Raw genomic sequence first — 12,881 nt, forward strand, 5'->3', positions numbered from 1 at the left:
TGAATAATCAGTGTGTCCTCGGTCCATGAACCTTCTGTCTGGCGTCAATCATTATCCACAGATATGAGAATAATCCATAACATTCAGCTTCAAGTCTAGTGACCATCAACCCACACCTTGAGTGTCTCAAACAGAATCCTGAAAATCTGTCTTACAGAAACTCGTACGTGGTACATTTTCACAACTCTTAGTTGGAAACTCCAAACTGGTCACATTTGGATTGTTAACATCTCTCACCACACAACCATTGATTCAAATATATATGTTTATTGTGAAATGTAATGAGAACATTAGTTTAATCACCAAAACAACATAATGGGATCTTTTCAATTTAGTCGTTTTAACTACCAGTTAATTTAATCCAATAGCAAACAATGCAAGATACGCGTTTCAAATTGCCCTTAAAAGTTCTGAAAGTACAATGCTACAGTACTGTAAATTACAGTAGATTACACAGTTTTCACATTAGGCAATAGACTTACGTAACCCAACAAAATTGACAGAAAATCTATAAATTCCATAATATCTATCCAATGTGTAATCAAAGATGTGATCAGTGAAGACATCCCCCAAAACCCATTCATGCAAAAAAACATAGGTGTACTGTTTGTAATCAAATGTAAGAAATTAAATTAAACAAATGAAATGAATGAAAATAAAACATAACGTTTAGCATTTGCATCAAGCCTGTTTTGATCATTTGGCAAAAAAATCTGTAAAAAACTTTTGGAATGGCGAATCAAAGCTTGACATTGGTCTACATTGATGATGTCACGGGCCTCATCCATGGCCCGAAGGAGGGTGTCACGCTCATGGGGATGGTTATCGTACACCTTCCACCGCCATGCTGTAAAAAATTCCTCAATATGGTTGAGGAAAGGGGAGTATGGGGTCAGGTATAGGGTCACGAATCGGGGATGGGCTCAAAACCATGCCTGAACCACCTCTGCATGGTGGAACCTGACATTGTCCCACACAATGACATAGGTGACCCCTTCACCTTGACAGGCCTGCTCAATTTCATTGAGAATACCCAATGAGGTGTGCAGCGTTGTAGGATCCAAGTAATGGCCTGTGTCCTACCACACCATCTTCAGAGATAGCAGAGCACATGGAGATGTTTCCCCCACATTGTCCAGGCACTTGGACGGTCGCCGTTGGCCAATGAGGTTCCGCCCACAGTTGCCGAGTTTTGGCCAGGTTGAAGCCCGCTTCATCAACAAAGATATACTTGTGATGGTTCACAGCAGCATCAAGCACCGTCACCCTCTAAAAATATATTTTGGTTAGTTATTTTTGCAGTATAGTTCCAATATGATATTGTGAAGTAGCATGTGCATCAAATAGTAACAGTAATACAGTATATAGTGCTGTACCTGAACATACTCAGCCCGTAGTTGTTTCATCCGGTCGTTGTTTCTCTCAAAAGGCACCAGGTAAATATGTTTCATAGATACCTGGTGCCTCTTCAAAAAGCAGGTGATTGTTGTTAGGCTGTTGGATGCCACATTGGCAAGCTGTCATCGTTCTCCTCGATGGCCTGCTTTATTTCGGACAGCCGTATGTCATTCCTGGCCCTCACCATTTCCACCACTTTACACTCCTGCTGGTTGGTCAGCACATGGCCAAGGCCACCACCATGGGGTCTTCTGTCAATTCTGAGGGTAGAACAGAGTATACTGTCAATAGATCATACTGTAAGAATAGTGTAAAAAAAAAAAGTGAATTTATATGCATTACAAAATGTAATTTACTGTAAATGTAATGGTAAAGCATAGTGCATATCCTGCAGACTTACTGGTTTTCTTGGAGAAATGTTGTCATGATGTTCAGATTGGGGTGAACTAATCTGGCAGCCTCTGCCATGCTAAGGTCTCTGCTTACCACATGGTCAATGACGATGGCCCAGACTTCATTAGACACAACAGTTCCCTGCCGTCTGCCTCCCTCTCTCTGATGTCCACCTCTTTGACGGTGCCCATGCCCACCTCTTTGAACTCTTTGACGGGGCCCATTGCCCACCTCTCTGACGGGCTCCTTGTCCACGAGCTCTTTGATTTCTTACTCTCCCTTGCTGTCTATCCTGCTCCATGTTGAAATTGCAAGTGTTCACACACCCATTTGAGTAGTCATTATGTATGGTTATCATGTATCATACAAGTGATTTAGATGTATATACTTTACAAACACATAAAATCCATAGTAGACAAGCCAGTTTAAAATCTATAGGTTTACCAAATGGTTAAGTGACTAACCAATAAAGCACAGTTGAATTAAGTGATGGTCAAATGTATTTAAACAAATGAGAAGAGAATCATATGAAAAGTATTGTGAGCATTGCGTTTTGAAAGGCAATTACTTCATACGAAAGGTATTTCTAGATGAAACACTGATTAGGTTTAGTGAAAAAGTTACTGTGTGATTTTGTGTGCTGTACTTAGTCAATTGAAGTCGTTTTTAACTGTAATGCAGTTGATTGGTGAAGATTACATGAACATACAGGTTATTGGGGTTGACATCCATACAAGCATTATATCTGATTTGTACCTCAACATTGTGAAATACACATATACAAATAGCCTAAACGTAGTCTAATTTTGCTCTGGGGCAATGGGGAGATTCAGGATCTTTCGCCGACAGCATATTTCCCCACGCGTTTCCATGACATTTGCATTGTTTTGGTCAAGTTATTTTACTGCATTGTTAGTTGTTGCTATACTCAGCCAACGGTGCTTGACAACCGTGAACACTTGGCGCAGGCGCATTTCAGATGAATAATGCATTGTGGGATTGGAAGCTATTGACATAGCGACAGGAGAGCTGGTAGAAAAACAGTCTTTTTCCTATTTTTATCAATAGCTTTGGGGAAATTATCATTCCAACAGCTGCTATGAACGCGTCAGTGGCCAAAAAGACCCAAGACACTTTGGGGAAAGTGATAAAGAAACCGCCGCTTACTGAAAAACTGCTCACCAAACCGCCGTTTCGATACCTGCACGACATATTCAGTGAGGTGAGCGGTTATTTTACTGGCTAACGTTAGCTATTTACGTTACCAGTTACAGAGGTAGCTAGCTACATAGTTTATATGGGTTTTGGGGGATTTTTATATCTAGCTAACATTAGCCCCTGTAAAAACTAGCTAGCGGGTTTAGCTAATGTTAGCTGGCTATTTACTCATGAAGGAGTTGAAAATATTTCCTTCATTATACAAATGATATCTGCCACTGCACTTTCTCACTTTAGCCATCTAACTGTTATGTCGTTTTGTCACAGGACAAGTGTTGTGAGGGTGTTATGAAATGAGGCCTAAACTTCTATTCTAGGTGACAGTCGATTTGGAATGTTTGGAATAGAACCTCCTTTCCTTAAGGTATGGTGCTAGGGGGGTCAAATAAACAACTTTTAGAGATGAACATACCAAATGATACACCATACAGTCAGAAGCATAGTGCACTTTGCTTCATGTCAGTAGGCCTTACCATTGATGAGACATTACAATTTGTGTGTCTGAATTCTGGGTCAAACGTTCACAGGAGATAAGTCAATGGCAAAGCCTTTTTCCAAAATGGCACCAAAATGACACAGGTGGACTCAGATTAACAAACAAACTCATCAAGACAGGAATGACAACATGACATGTTCAGGGGTTATACAATAATATGAGCATGTTGAAATGAAGGAAGAAGCCACTGCTCCAAAACCGCCATAAAAAAGCCAGACTACGGTTTGCAACTGCACATTAGGACAAAGATCGTAGTTTTTGGAGAAATGTCCTCTGGTCTGATGAATCAAAAATAGAACTGTTTGGCCATAATGGCCATCGTTATGTTTGGAGGAAAAAGGGGGAAGCTTGCAAGCCGAAGAACACCATCCCAACCGTGAAGCACGGGGGTGGCATCATGTTGTGGGGGTGCTTTGCTGCAGGAGGGACTGATGCACTTCACAAAATAGATGGCATCATGAGGGAGGAAAATGATGTGGAGATATTGAAGCAACATGTCAAGACATCAGTCAGGATGTTAAAGCTTGGTTGCAAATGGATCTTCCAAATGGACAATGACCCCAAGCATACTTCCAAAGTTGTCAAAATGGCTTAAGGACAACAAAGTCAAGGTATTGGAGTGGCCATCACAAAGCCCTGACCTCAATTCTATAGGAAATGTGTGGGCAGAACAGAAAAGGCGTGTGCGAGCAAGGAGGCCTACAAACCTGACTCAGTTACACCAGCTCTGTCAGGATGAATGGGCCAAAATTCACCCAACTTATTGTGGGAAGCTTGTGGAAGGCTAACCGAAATGTTTGACCCAAGTTAAACAAGTTAAAGACAATTCTACCAAACACTAATTGAGTGTATGTAAACTTCTGACCCACTAAGAATGTGGAAATAATCACTCCACTATTATTCTGACATTTCACATTCTTAAAATAAAGTGGGGATTTTAACTGACCTAAGACAGGGAATTTTAACTTGGATTAAATGTCAGGAATTGGGAAAATCTGAGTTTAAATGTATTTGGCAAGTACAACAAGTCCTGCTACAAACTTCCGACTTCAACTGTGTGTGTGTGTGTGTGTGTGTGTGTGTGTGTGTGTGTGTGTGTGTGTGTGTGTGTGTGTGTGTGTGTGTGTGTGTGTGTGTGTGTGTGTGTGTGTGTGTATATATATTTAATTTTCTAGCTCTGAGTCTGTCACATTGTCCTTCTGCTTGTTTGATGGCTCTGCAGAAGTTGTAGCAGGACTTGTTGTACTTGTTCGTGTCCTAAGCTGTAGTCTCGGGTTTGAGGGCCAGGCAAGAGTAATTCAGTGTTTGTAAATAAATAAAATAAAGAAATTCAATATATATTTGTTTTACATTCTTTGGGGAGAACCCTGGAATGACCGAAAAGGCTTCCCTGGTAGAGGGTTTGCTAGTTGCTGGGTCTGTGCCACAGGCTATACCAGGCTCAGCAAAGAAAATCCAGGCAGAGCAGCCTTTACAAAACTACATCACCTGGACACAACCCACTCTCTGAGCCAGTGTGAGGTCTTAGGTAATTCAGGGTTAGTTGCTTTTGGCCACGTGCTGTACCCACAAGCAGGTGAGTTGAGTACACTCTTTAACCCCATTCAATAGGTAGTCTGTTGTCTCTTTCTAACTCCTCCTTCAGTTCAGTTTGTTTCACCTTTCAGTATATGCTCATACATATTTGATTAAGTGTGTTAGCAAGCGTGACTCCATTGTACTGATTTTATCCAAGTGTTTTCCCCCACTGAATCTAAGTTAAGCTAATTGTATTAAAGTTGCCTCCTGCTTGTTGAACTAGGACATAGGCCTAGTGGCTAGCGCTCTGCTGTGTTGACCAAAACTGACACTTCTGAGTGTAGCAGTAAAGAAAAAGAAAAAAATAGCCCCTGTGTTAGGCTACTGGAATTGTCTTTAAAATCATAATGGGGCAACCACTGAGCAGGCTCCACTTGTTCGGCTGCCATAAATTGGCCATCTTTCACTTAAACAATGGGGATGAACCAACCAGGAAGAGGGTTTCTGGATATGAGTTTAAAAAAAATAACCTGGGGCAACTTGAGAGCAGGCGCAACTTGCCTGACTGCTCAGTTCACTTGCCCCTGACAATAGACCAACCCTTAAGTCAATCCCTGCAATGCATTCTATCCTCTCTCCTACAGGTGATCCGGACCACTGGCTTCATGAAGGGACTCTATGTAGAGACAGAGATGAAGTCAGACAATGTGAAGGTAAGACATTTCCTCCATTTGATCACTTGGAGGCCATTTGTGAAACTCCAGAACAGATTGTTGCAATAGGCCCCCTGCCTATGAATATGTTACTTTGGCCTAATTGTTATACTCCAGTGTGACAGATCTAGTGAGTTATTATTGTCTATTGCACAGTTATTATGAAATAAATGATACATAGCCTAGCGCTTAGGCCGATCCCATACAGTGATTGCTCTGTGAGCTGGTAATGAATCAGCTGGGGGCTTTTTAACACTGGGTGAATAGATATCATCTTACTGGGTTTAAGTGTGCTTCTGCCCACCCTTCTCTGTGTGTGTGTGTCACTTCCAGCAACCTGCCTGGGTGTGAAAAACATCCAGCCATGACACGACATGATGACACGGGGCTGTCATGGGTTACGCTCGTGTAGCTATATATCCTAGAGTGGCCAGTGGGCTGTGACTTGGGCCTTATCAGAGTGGTGGCGTAACACCGAACTGCTGTGTGTTATCAGACCACTGGCTGACCTCGGATAAGTATCGGGGAGAGTGTTTGCGAGACAACCCATTTTCTCACACAAGAGAGCAGGAGACTGTAAACCAATAGGGTGGCCTCGTCCCCCAAACTCACCTGACATCAGTTTCAGAGAGACCACCTGTAATGGGTTGAGCTGGCAAAGACAATTAAAACCCTTTAACATGTACGATCACATATGTGTGTGGTTGAGTGGTCCTGCAGCATACCAAATACGTGATTTGAACAGTAAACATGACGTATGATGCAACAAACCCTTCTAAACAGCATTGTTGTCTGAAAAACATCTAAACAATGTTTTGTACTGATGGGAAATAAAGGTCTTCTCAACTTTATTTCTCAATTTCACCTTTTATTGTAAAAGATAAATTCGTCATCCAAGCCTCACATGAAACAGATCCACAGCCAAACTCATTCCATAAACCAGTCTTTTAAAAAAACGGTTGCGCTGACAAAAAAACTAAACACAAGTTAGCGACCTAACAACTAGACTTGTTTACAATGTACCACATCTCTGGTGAGCACAATGGAGAAATGTAATATTGTTGTAGTACGTGTCAGCTAAGCGAAAGCTGTGCGTGCTATTATATATATATTTTTTTAAATAGTTGCATTTACAGCTTGTCTAAGTCCTATCGTCAACTGATTTCAGCCAGTGTATGGCTGTGGATTAACTGCATTGTTCGAATGAAATGATGGCGTATTGGCAGTTATTTAGAAACATTTACGGAAATAAAACTTTCTGGTTAGCTAGCTAACAAACGTCCAGGGCAGATAAATTCTTCAAATTAATAATTTTACACTCTCTTATCACAGCACTGGCAAACCATGGTTGACCAACTCCCTGACCAAAATGGCTGACCTTTTATTCGTCTTAAGAATGTTCATGTCTGTTCTAGTATTCTTATTCCTAATTCTATGAAAGAGACACTCTTGGCTCTGGCTCGTCCACTGCTCTTTCTCTCGGGCCTTTAAATCTCAGCTGTGTTCTGACATCCAGGTTCTGGAGAGCTCGGGGGCTGGACAGTGATAACAGAGCACCCTGCTTGATATCAGTTATCACTAAGCCCAGGTTACTTTAGTGGCCAGCGTAATGTTACACTGTTGGCATGGAGCTTAGGTTGGCGTCTCAACTGTGCCTTTCTGGGAACAGATGACAGACGAGGACACCGTTTTGGAATGGGCTGTCTGTACAGTGTAACACCCTTAGTTCCATTGTGCGTCGGTGTGTAACTAGAAAAGGTTGAGATTTCCCTCGAGCACGTGGTGAAAAGGGGTACTTCGTATTGTTCGGTTTCACACACACACACGTCTGCATGAACTCTCCAGTCGTCTTGTGTACAATGATATCAATGGAGGGCGCACTTGAGAAAAGGGCTGTAGTAGGGCTGTTGCGGTCATGGAATTTTTAATCCCGGTAATTGGCCAGGACCAGGACGCTCGTAATCTAACGCCTGCCTCAGATCTCCCGTAGAACACCAACGTGTGTCGTTAGAAGCACTTTATACACACAAGATCTCCGCTAAACAAATGAACACGCGGTTTATCCATCTCTCTCTGACCGCCGATAACTTCAGCACAAAGTTGCCTAGAAATACAAAGTTGCCAATGTCTTTGCAGTTGATGCAAACAAGCGACATATAAAAAAAAAATATGCTTCAACTGAAAACCAGGATGGCTACATTAAAATATAAACAGTATTGAAATACATTTCATGTTCAATCAATTGAGTTCTATTTGCTCATTTGTAGGCTATTGTCTGGAATTTGTCTCAATATATTTCATGATGTGTAGCCTGACGTGCGCAATGATGTGCCAAATCTGTGATTTTATTGCATTTTTATTGGGTAAGCATTAGAATGCTTTCTCTCTAGGAGCTGATCCGTCATCAGTGTTATGAAATAATTATAATGTTAAGGAAAGATTTGAATTGAGAAAGCCGATCCGAGAGCAGCGCCAACTTTTCTTTCCTAACTATAATCATAATAACAATTTGAATGGCAAAAACTTTGCTGCCATGGGAATAGAATGAATAGAACGGGCGTCCCCATATTCAAGTCAAGGATGGCATAATGGGAGGACTGGCGAGTGTATCCAAAGCAGCAAAGCAGGAAGCATACCCATGTTCTGTTTTTATTTATTTATTTATTTATTTTCCCGCAACGAAACTGACATTACAAAAATACATTCCATTGCATGAGCTACATCAGTTAACCCCTTACACTCGTGGGAATTGCCCTGCATGGATAGGGCTAAAATGAAATATTTCTTACAGAAGAAATATGGAACGCATATGCTTAACCATGGTAGCAATTAAAAGGGAGCATTTTGGAGATTATGGGGAAATTATTACACTAAAGCTGAGGACAGTTCACAAGACTAAATCCAAACATTACTCTGTTGATTTTATGTGCAATTTACATTTAGTACTTTTTGCCGCATTTGTTGAAAACGAAATCTGTATTTCACTAGCATAATAAGAATGTTCTTGGAAAATGTGGGGTAGGTGCAACATAAGACAAAAGATTGACACGGGTTTGAGTGATGGGTGTAAGTGGTGTTTCCACATTCCTCTCCAAAGTATGCACAGTTCCTAAGTCATTTCAATGCACTTTTATGACTCAAAGAAGAGTCTTCAACTATAAGGTGATTTAAAAAAATAGTATTTATAAATTTAAAAAAAAATGCTCTCCTACCTATACCTTTTTGAGGAACTAGATCAAGCACACTTTTAGTTTTTTGTTGTTGTTTGGAGCACAGCCCTGTATACCCACCTTTACCCAATTACTCTTGTTGTTGATGCAATCCCCAAAAAACGGGCATCATTTGAAAGCTTGTTCTATTCCCAACATAACTAGCTAAATTATAAAGTATGGTCTTAGTGCTAGGCTTTCACAAGGCAATTCAGAGAAGCCGATTTGTAGTTTTGGTTTGTGTATAGAATGGAGTCATGAGTGCATTTAGATGTGTGGTCCGCTGCAAATTTTCTTTCACAGTACAACAAACGGGCTCATTCTGTTCAGGACAACCCAGGGTATGACGCCAGGTTATCTTGTAACTAACTCTACATCAAGCATAGTGATCATAAACTTTGACACTGTATAAAGTATTACATCAGTTTTATGATATGGAGCTGTGAAGTGCCCATTTGGACTCGCAGGTGTTTGGCTTGCTTGTATGACATCAAAGCAGTATTTATTACAACCCTCAACGTCTCATCGTTCAAAATATATTGAGTCCTCGTAATTTACAGCATTTCCCCTCACACAGAAAATGTGCTAAAGTTGCCCAGGTAGCGGGAGGGATTCGGGAAGCTTCTTCAAATTCAGAACGTCTGTCAGTCAAAACCCATACTGGGCTGTGAAGCGGAGACGCTGAGCTCTGACGTCATGTATAGCATGTAACTGTACAGCCACTGCATTTCCAACCCGTATACGGGTAGGAGTGTAAAGGGCTACCATCATTTGATTGAACATTCTACATTACCACGGAAATGATTGCGTCACAATATCAGGCAGCCATTGCGAGTGAACCCATTTAGTCTACCAGTCAAATTGCTAGGGTTAGCGGTTCCAAGCCCGTTCTATTAAAAAAAGTTTTCTTAAACGGTTCTGAGGTTTTATTTTATTTTCATGACTGTCTTCATCCATAACAGTCGTTTATACGGTAATTGTGCCAGGCCTACTCAGCGGTTTTGTTATGCTAACCTCAGAGGGGGAAAAAAACATTCCTGTTGGATGATGGTCTTAAAGTAGTTGTTCTCAGTCATTCTTTCAATCCCTTTCTTCCTCTCTTTCTCCTGCAGGATAAGGATGCTAAGATGGCGTTCCTGCAGAAGGCCATGGACGTGGTAATGCTGGTGAGCGGCGAGCCCCTGTCGGCCAAGCCGGCACGCATCGTAGCCGGCCACGAGCCCGAGAAGACCAATGAGCTGCTGCAGGCTATAGCCAAGTGCTGCCTCAACAAGGTCTGTCTGCTTGGAGTGATCCATGTTCATGTACACGAACACACACACGAACAGACAAACACACACACGTCCACAAAACGGCCTAAGCAGCATACTGTAACATTGCCCCAAATACATTTTACATAGACAGGAGAGGGCACTTCTCCCAGACATTGTAAAGAACACAAGATGGGCTAATTCTTGCTGCAAATACTTTGAATGGTCGTTTCTGGCGTACATGCACACTGGAAAAGAAATGTCACACATCAACATTAAAACAGAGTAAACCAGACAAAGGTCATGCATGTTTACGCACACTACAGGAGCTCCTGGGTCTGAAGAGGATCAGTCTAGTACATTTTAATTGGACCCTGGAGACAGCCAGTGTAAATAAAGGGCTTCGAGCTCAGAGGAACTCTGCCATGCCTCCCTGAGGTTTCATTGTAGCAGACTGTTCATACACATGTAGATTAATCGAGTAGCTAGCATACACAGCATTGATTGTAACAAGGACCACAATGGAAATAAGTCTGTATACTGTGTTTTTAATACTCAATAATTTATGTATTGTTGTACTCGAATGGCTGAGGCAACTAGATATGTATGCTACATATGTTTTTTTTATTTTATTCAGTTAATTATTGCCAGACAGGTGTGCAGGTTATTCTGGACAAAGATTGATGTGTGCTAGTAATCTGCACTCCCCTTACAATACATCACCTAGAAAGAAAATGAAAATCCCAATTAACTTCATGAAAATGTACACAGTATGGTAGAATGTGAGTTAACGATCATGACTGTCCCCTGTGTCATGTCTGTCCCCTGTGTCATGTCGTCCCCAGCTGTCCAGTGAGGATGCAGTGAAGCGGGTGCTGGCGGGGGACAAGCTGGACCCCAAAGGGAAGGCCAGCACCTCCCGTTCCCAGGACAAAGAGAACCGGGAGGGACGAGAGCGCCACAGAGACCGAGAGGTGAAACCAGACACCTAGAACTCATCGAGTGGACAAGACTTATCCCCTCAGACCATTATAATTCTATGGATGAGAATGCCAGACATGGATATCTGTCACCACTAGTTTTTGTCATTCAAAAACCGGTTTCTCTTTTCAACTTTAACCTCTAACTGCCTCTAGACTAGTCATACAGGGGGCGTACTGCTGTGACTGTTTATTTTACCACAATGTGTTGAGGCTGGCGGGGATGGTGACATAATGCAAATGCGTGTGTCTCCCCAGGAGAGGAAGGAGATACGAGAGCACAGCGTCGGTGGAGGCCGGGAGCAAAAGGACCCGGACCAGCCCAAAGAGCAGGAGGACAGGCGGGGCAACAAGGAGAAGGAGCCCCACCGCGAGGGAGAGAGGTCGGAGAAGGCCCGCGAACGAGACCGGACCAAAGACCGCGACAAGGACAAGAGCCGTGACCGAGAGAGGGACAAAGACAAGAGAAGAGAGAAAGACAGGGAACGAGACAAGGAGAGGGAGAAGGACAGAGACGGAGAGAAGAGCAAAGACAAGGAGACACACAGAGCCAGAGACCGATATAGGGAGGAAGATGGAGACAGGGATAAACGGCGAGACAAGGGAGAAAGGGAGAAGGCGAGAGATACCAGACACAAACAGGGGGAGGAGAAGACCAAAGTGCCAGAGAAAGGCGACAAAAAGGTAGAGCATGTCAGTCATTCCATGGCTTTGTCCCATTTTTAAATCCTTAATGTAACAGTAGCAGTACGTGTTTCTATGAGATCCGTGTGTGTGTTTTTAGGCCAGAGTGTCAGAGGAGTCAAAACACCGACCACATCCAGAGGAGCCCAGTAAAACGACCAAACCTGAACCAGTGGTAAGCTCTACCCTCTCTCCTATGAGCAGTATCTACTATTGTCAGTCATCATTTTGGTGCGCGTAGAAAGGAGTCATGAGTAGGGTTGCGTCGTTCATTACATTTTGTCAGCCGGTTATTGTCATGCAAAAGACTGCCGGTCTCATGGTAATTGAATGTTAGTTAATATGAATATGGTTAGCATCACTCATACAAGCTGCATACAAGCCTCTGATGAGCACCTTTGGAACATCTACATTTAAAAATTCTAGTAAATCAATTGAATATACACCATCCCAATAAATTCATTCTTTATTTTAGGCAGGTCTCAAGAAACAGTATGATATGAAAATGTATTTCAGAGGAACAGAATGAGTTGGCCTACTGTAATCTGGTTATGCACCATGCCATAGGCTGTAGGCTTGTTCATTTAGCAGACAAGATATTCTTAAGTCCTGTGCCATTATTTTATATTATACGATTTTATAGTAAGAACAATATAATTGAACTGAGTGAAATGGATCATTTTCCCATTCTGGAGCGAGAGTGCACGCATATAAAGTGATCATTTGAAACCGGTTCTATATGCTAGATTTAGTTATTTGGCAACTTCAGTGAATGATAGACACATTAGAATGCCTTAGAAATCAAAATATATATATATATGGGCTGCATGATGCGTCCTATAGGCTATTGATGATTTAAAAGTAAAAAAAAAAAAAAAAAAGCTTGAGCTCTGTTCCTTGCCTCAGGCTGCACACGCTGTTCTCTCATCAAGTGATCATATTTTCATCCATCAGACTTCTCAATTTAATCTTGTTTTTACTAATATGTAAAATTAGTTTTGATTTAATGTGGCCCGTTATCA

The 12,881-nt window shown here is 41.9% G+C and overlaps 1 protein-coding gene across 1 annotated transcript in view; it reads left to right on the forward strand.

Moving 5' to 3' along the window:
- The first annotated feature begins 2,791 nt into the window (after nt 1-2,791).
- Nucleotides 2,792-12,881, forward strand: part of traf3ip1 (TNF receptor-associated factor 3 interacting protein 1) — a 37,156-nt gene continuing 27,066 nt past the window's right edge. The window contains exons 1-6 of the mRNA XM_039015048.1: nt 2,792-3,013; nt 5,668-5,736; nt 10,058-10,219; nt 11,041-11,169; nt 11,434-11,859; nt 11,960-12,034. Of these exons, the coding sequence (XP_038870976.1) occupies nt 2,891-3,013; nt 5,668-5,736; nt 10,058-10,219; nt 11,041-11,169; nt 11,434-11,859; nt 11,960-12,034 (984 nt within the window). The 5' untranslated portion in view covers nt 2,792-2,890. The remainder of the gene's footprint in view (nt 3,014-5,667; nt 5,737-10,057; nt 10,220-11,040; nt 11,170-11,433; nt 11,860-11,959; nt 12,035-12,881) is intronic.

This window comes from Salvelinus namaycush, chromosome 19 (assembly GCF_016432855.1).
Source record: "Salvelinus namaycush isolate Seneca chromosome 19, SaNama_1.0, whole genome shotgun sequence".
Classification (NCBI taxonomy): domain Eukaryota; kingdom Metazoa; phylum Chordata; class Actinopteri; order Salmoniformes; family Salmonidae; genus Salvelinus; species Salvelinus namaycush.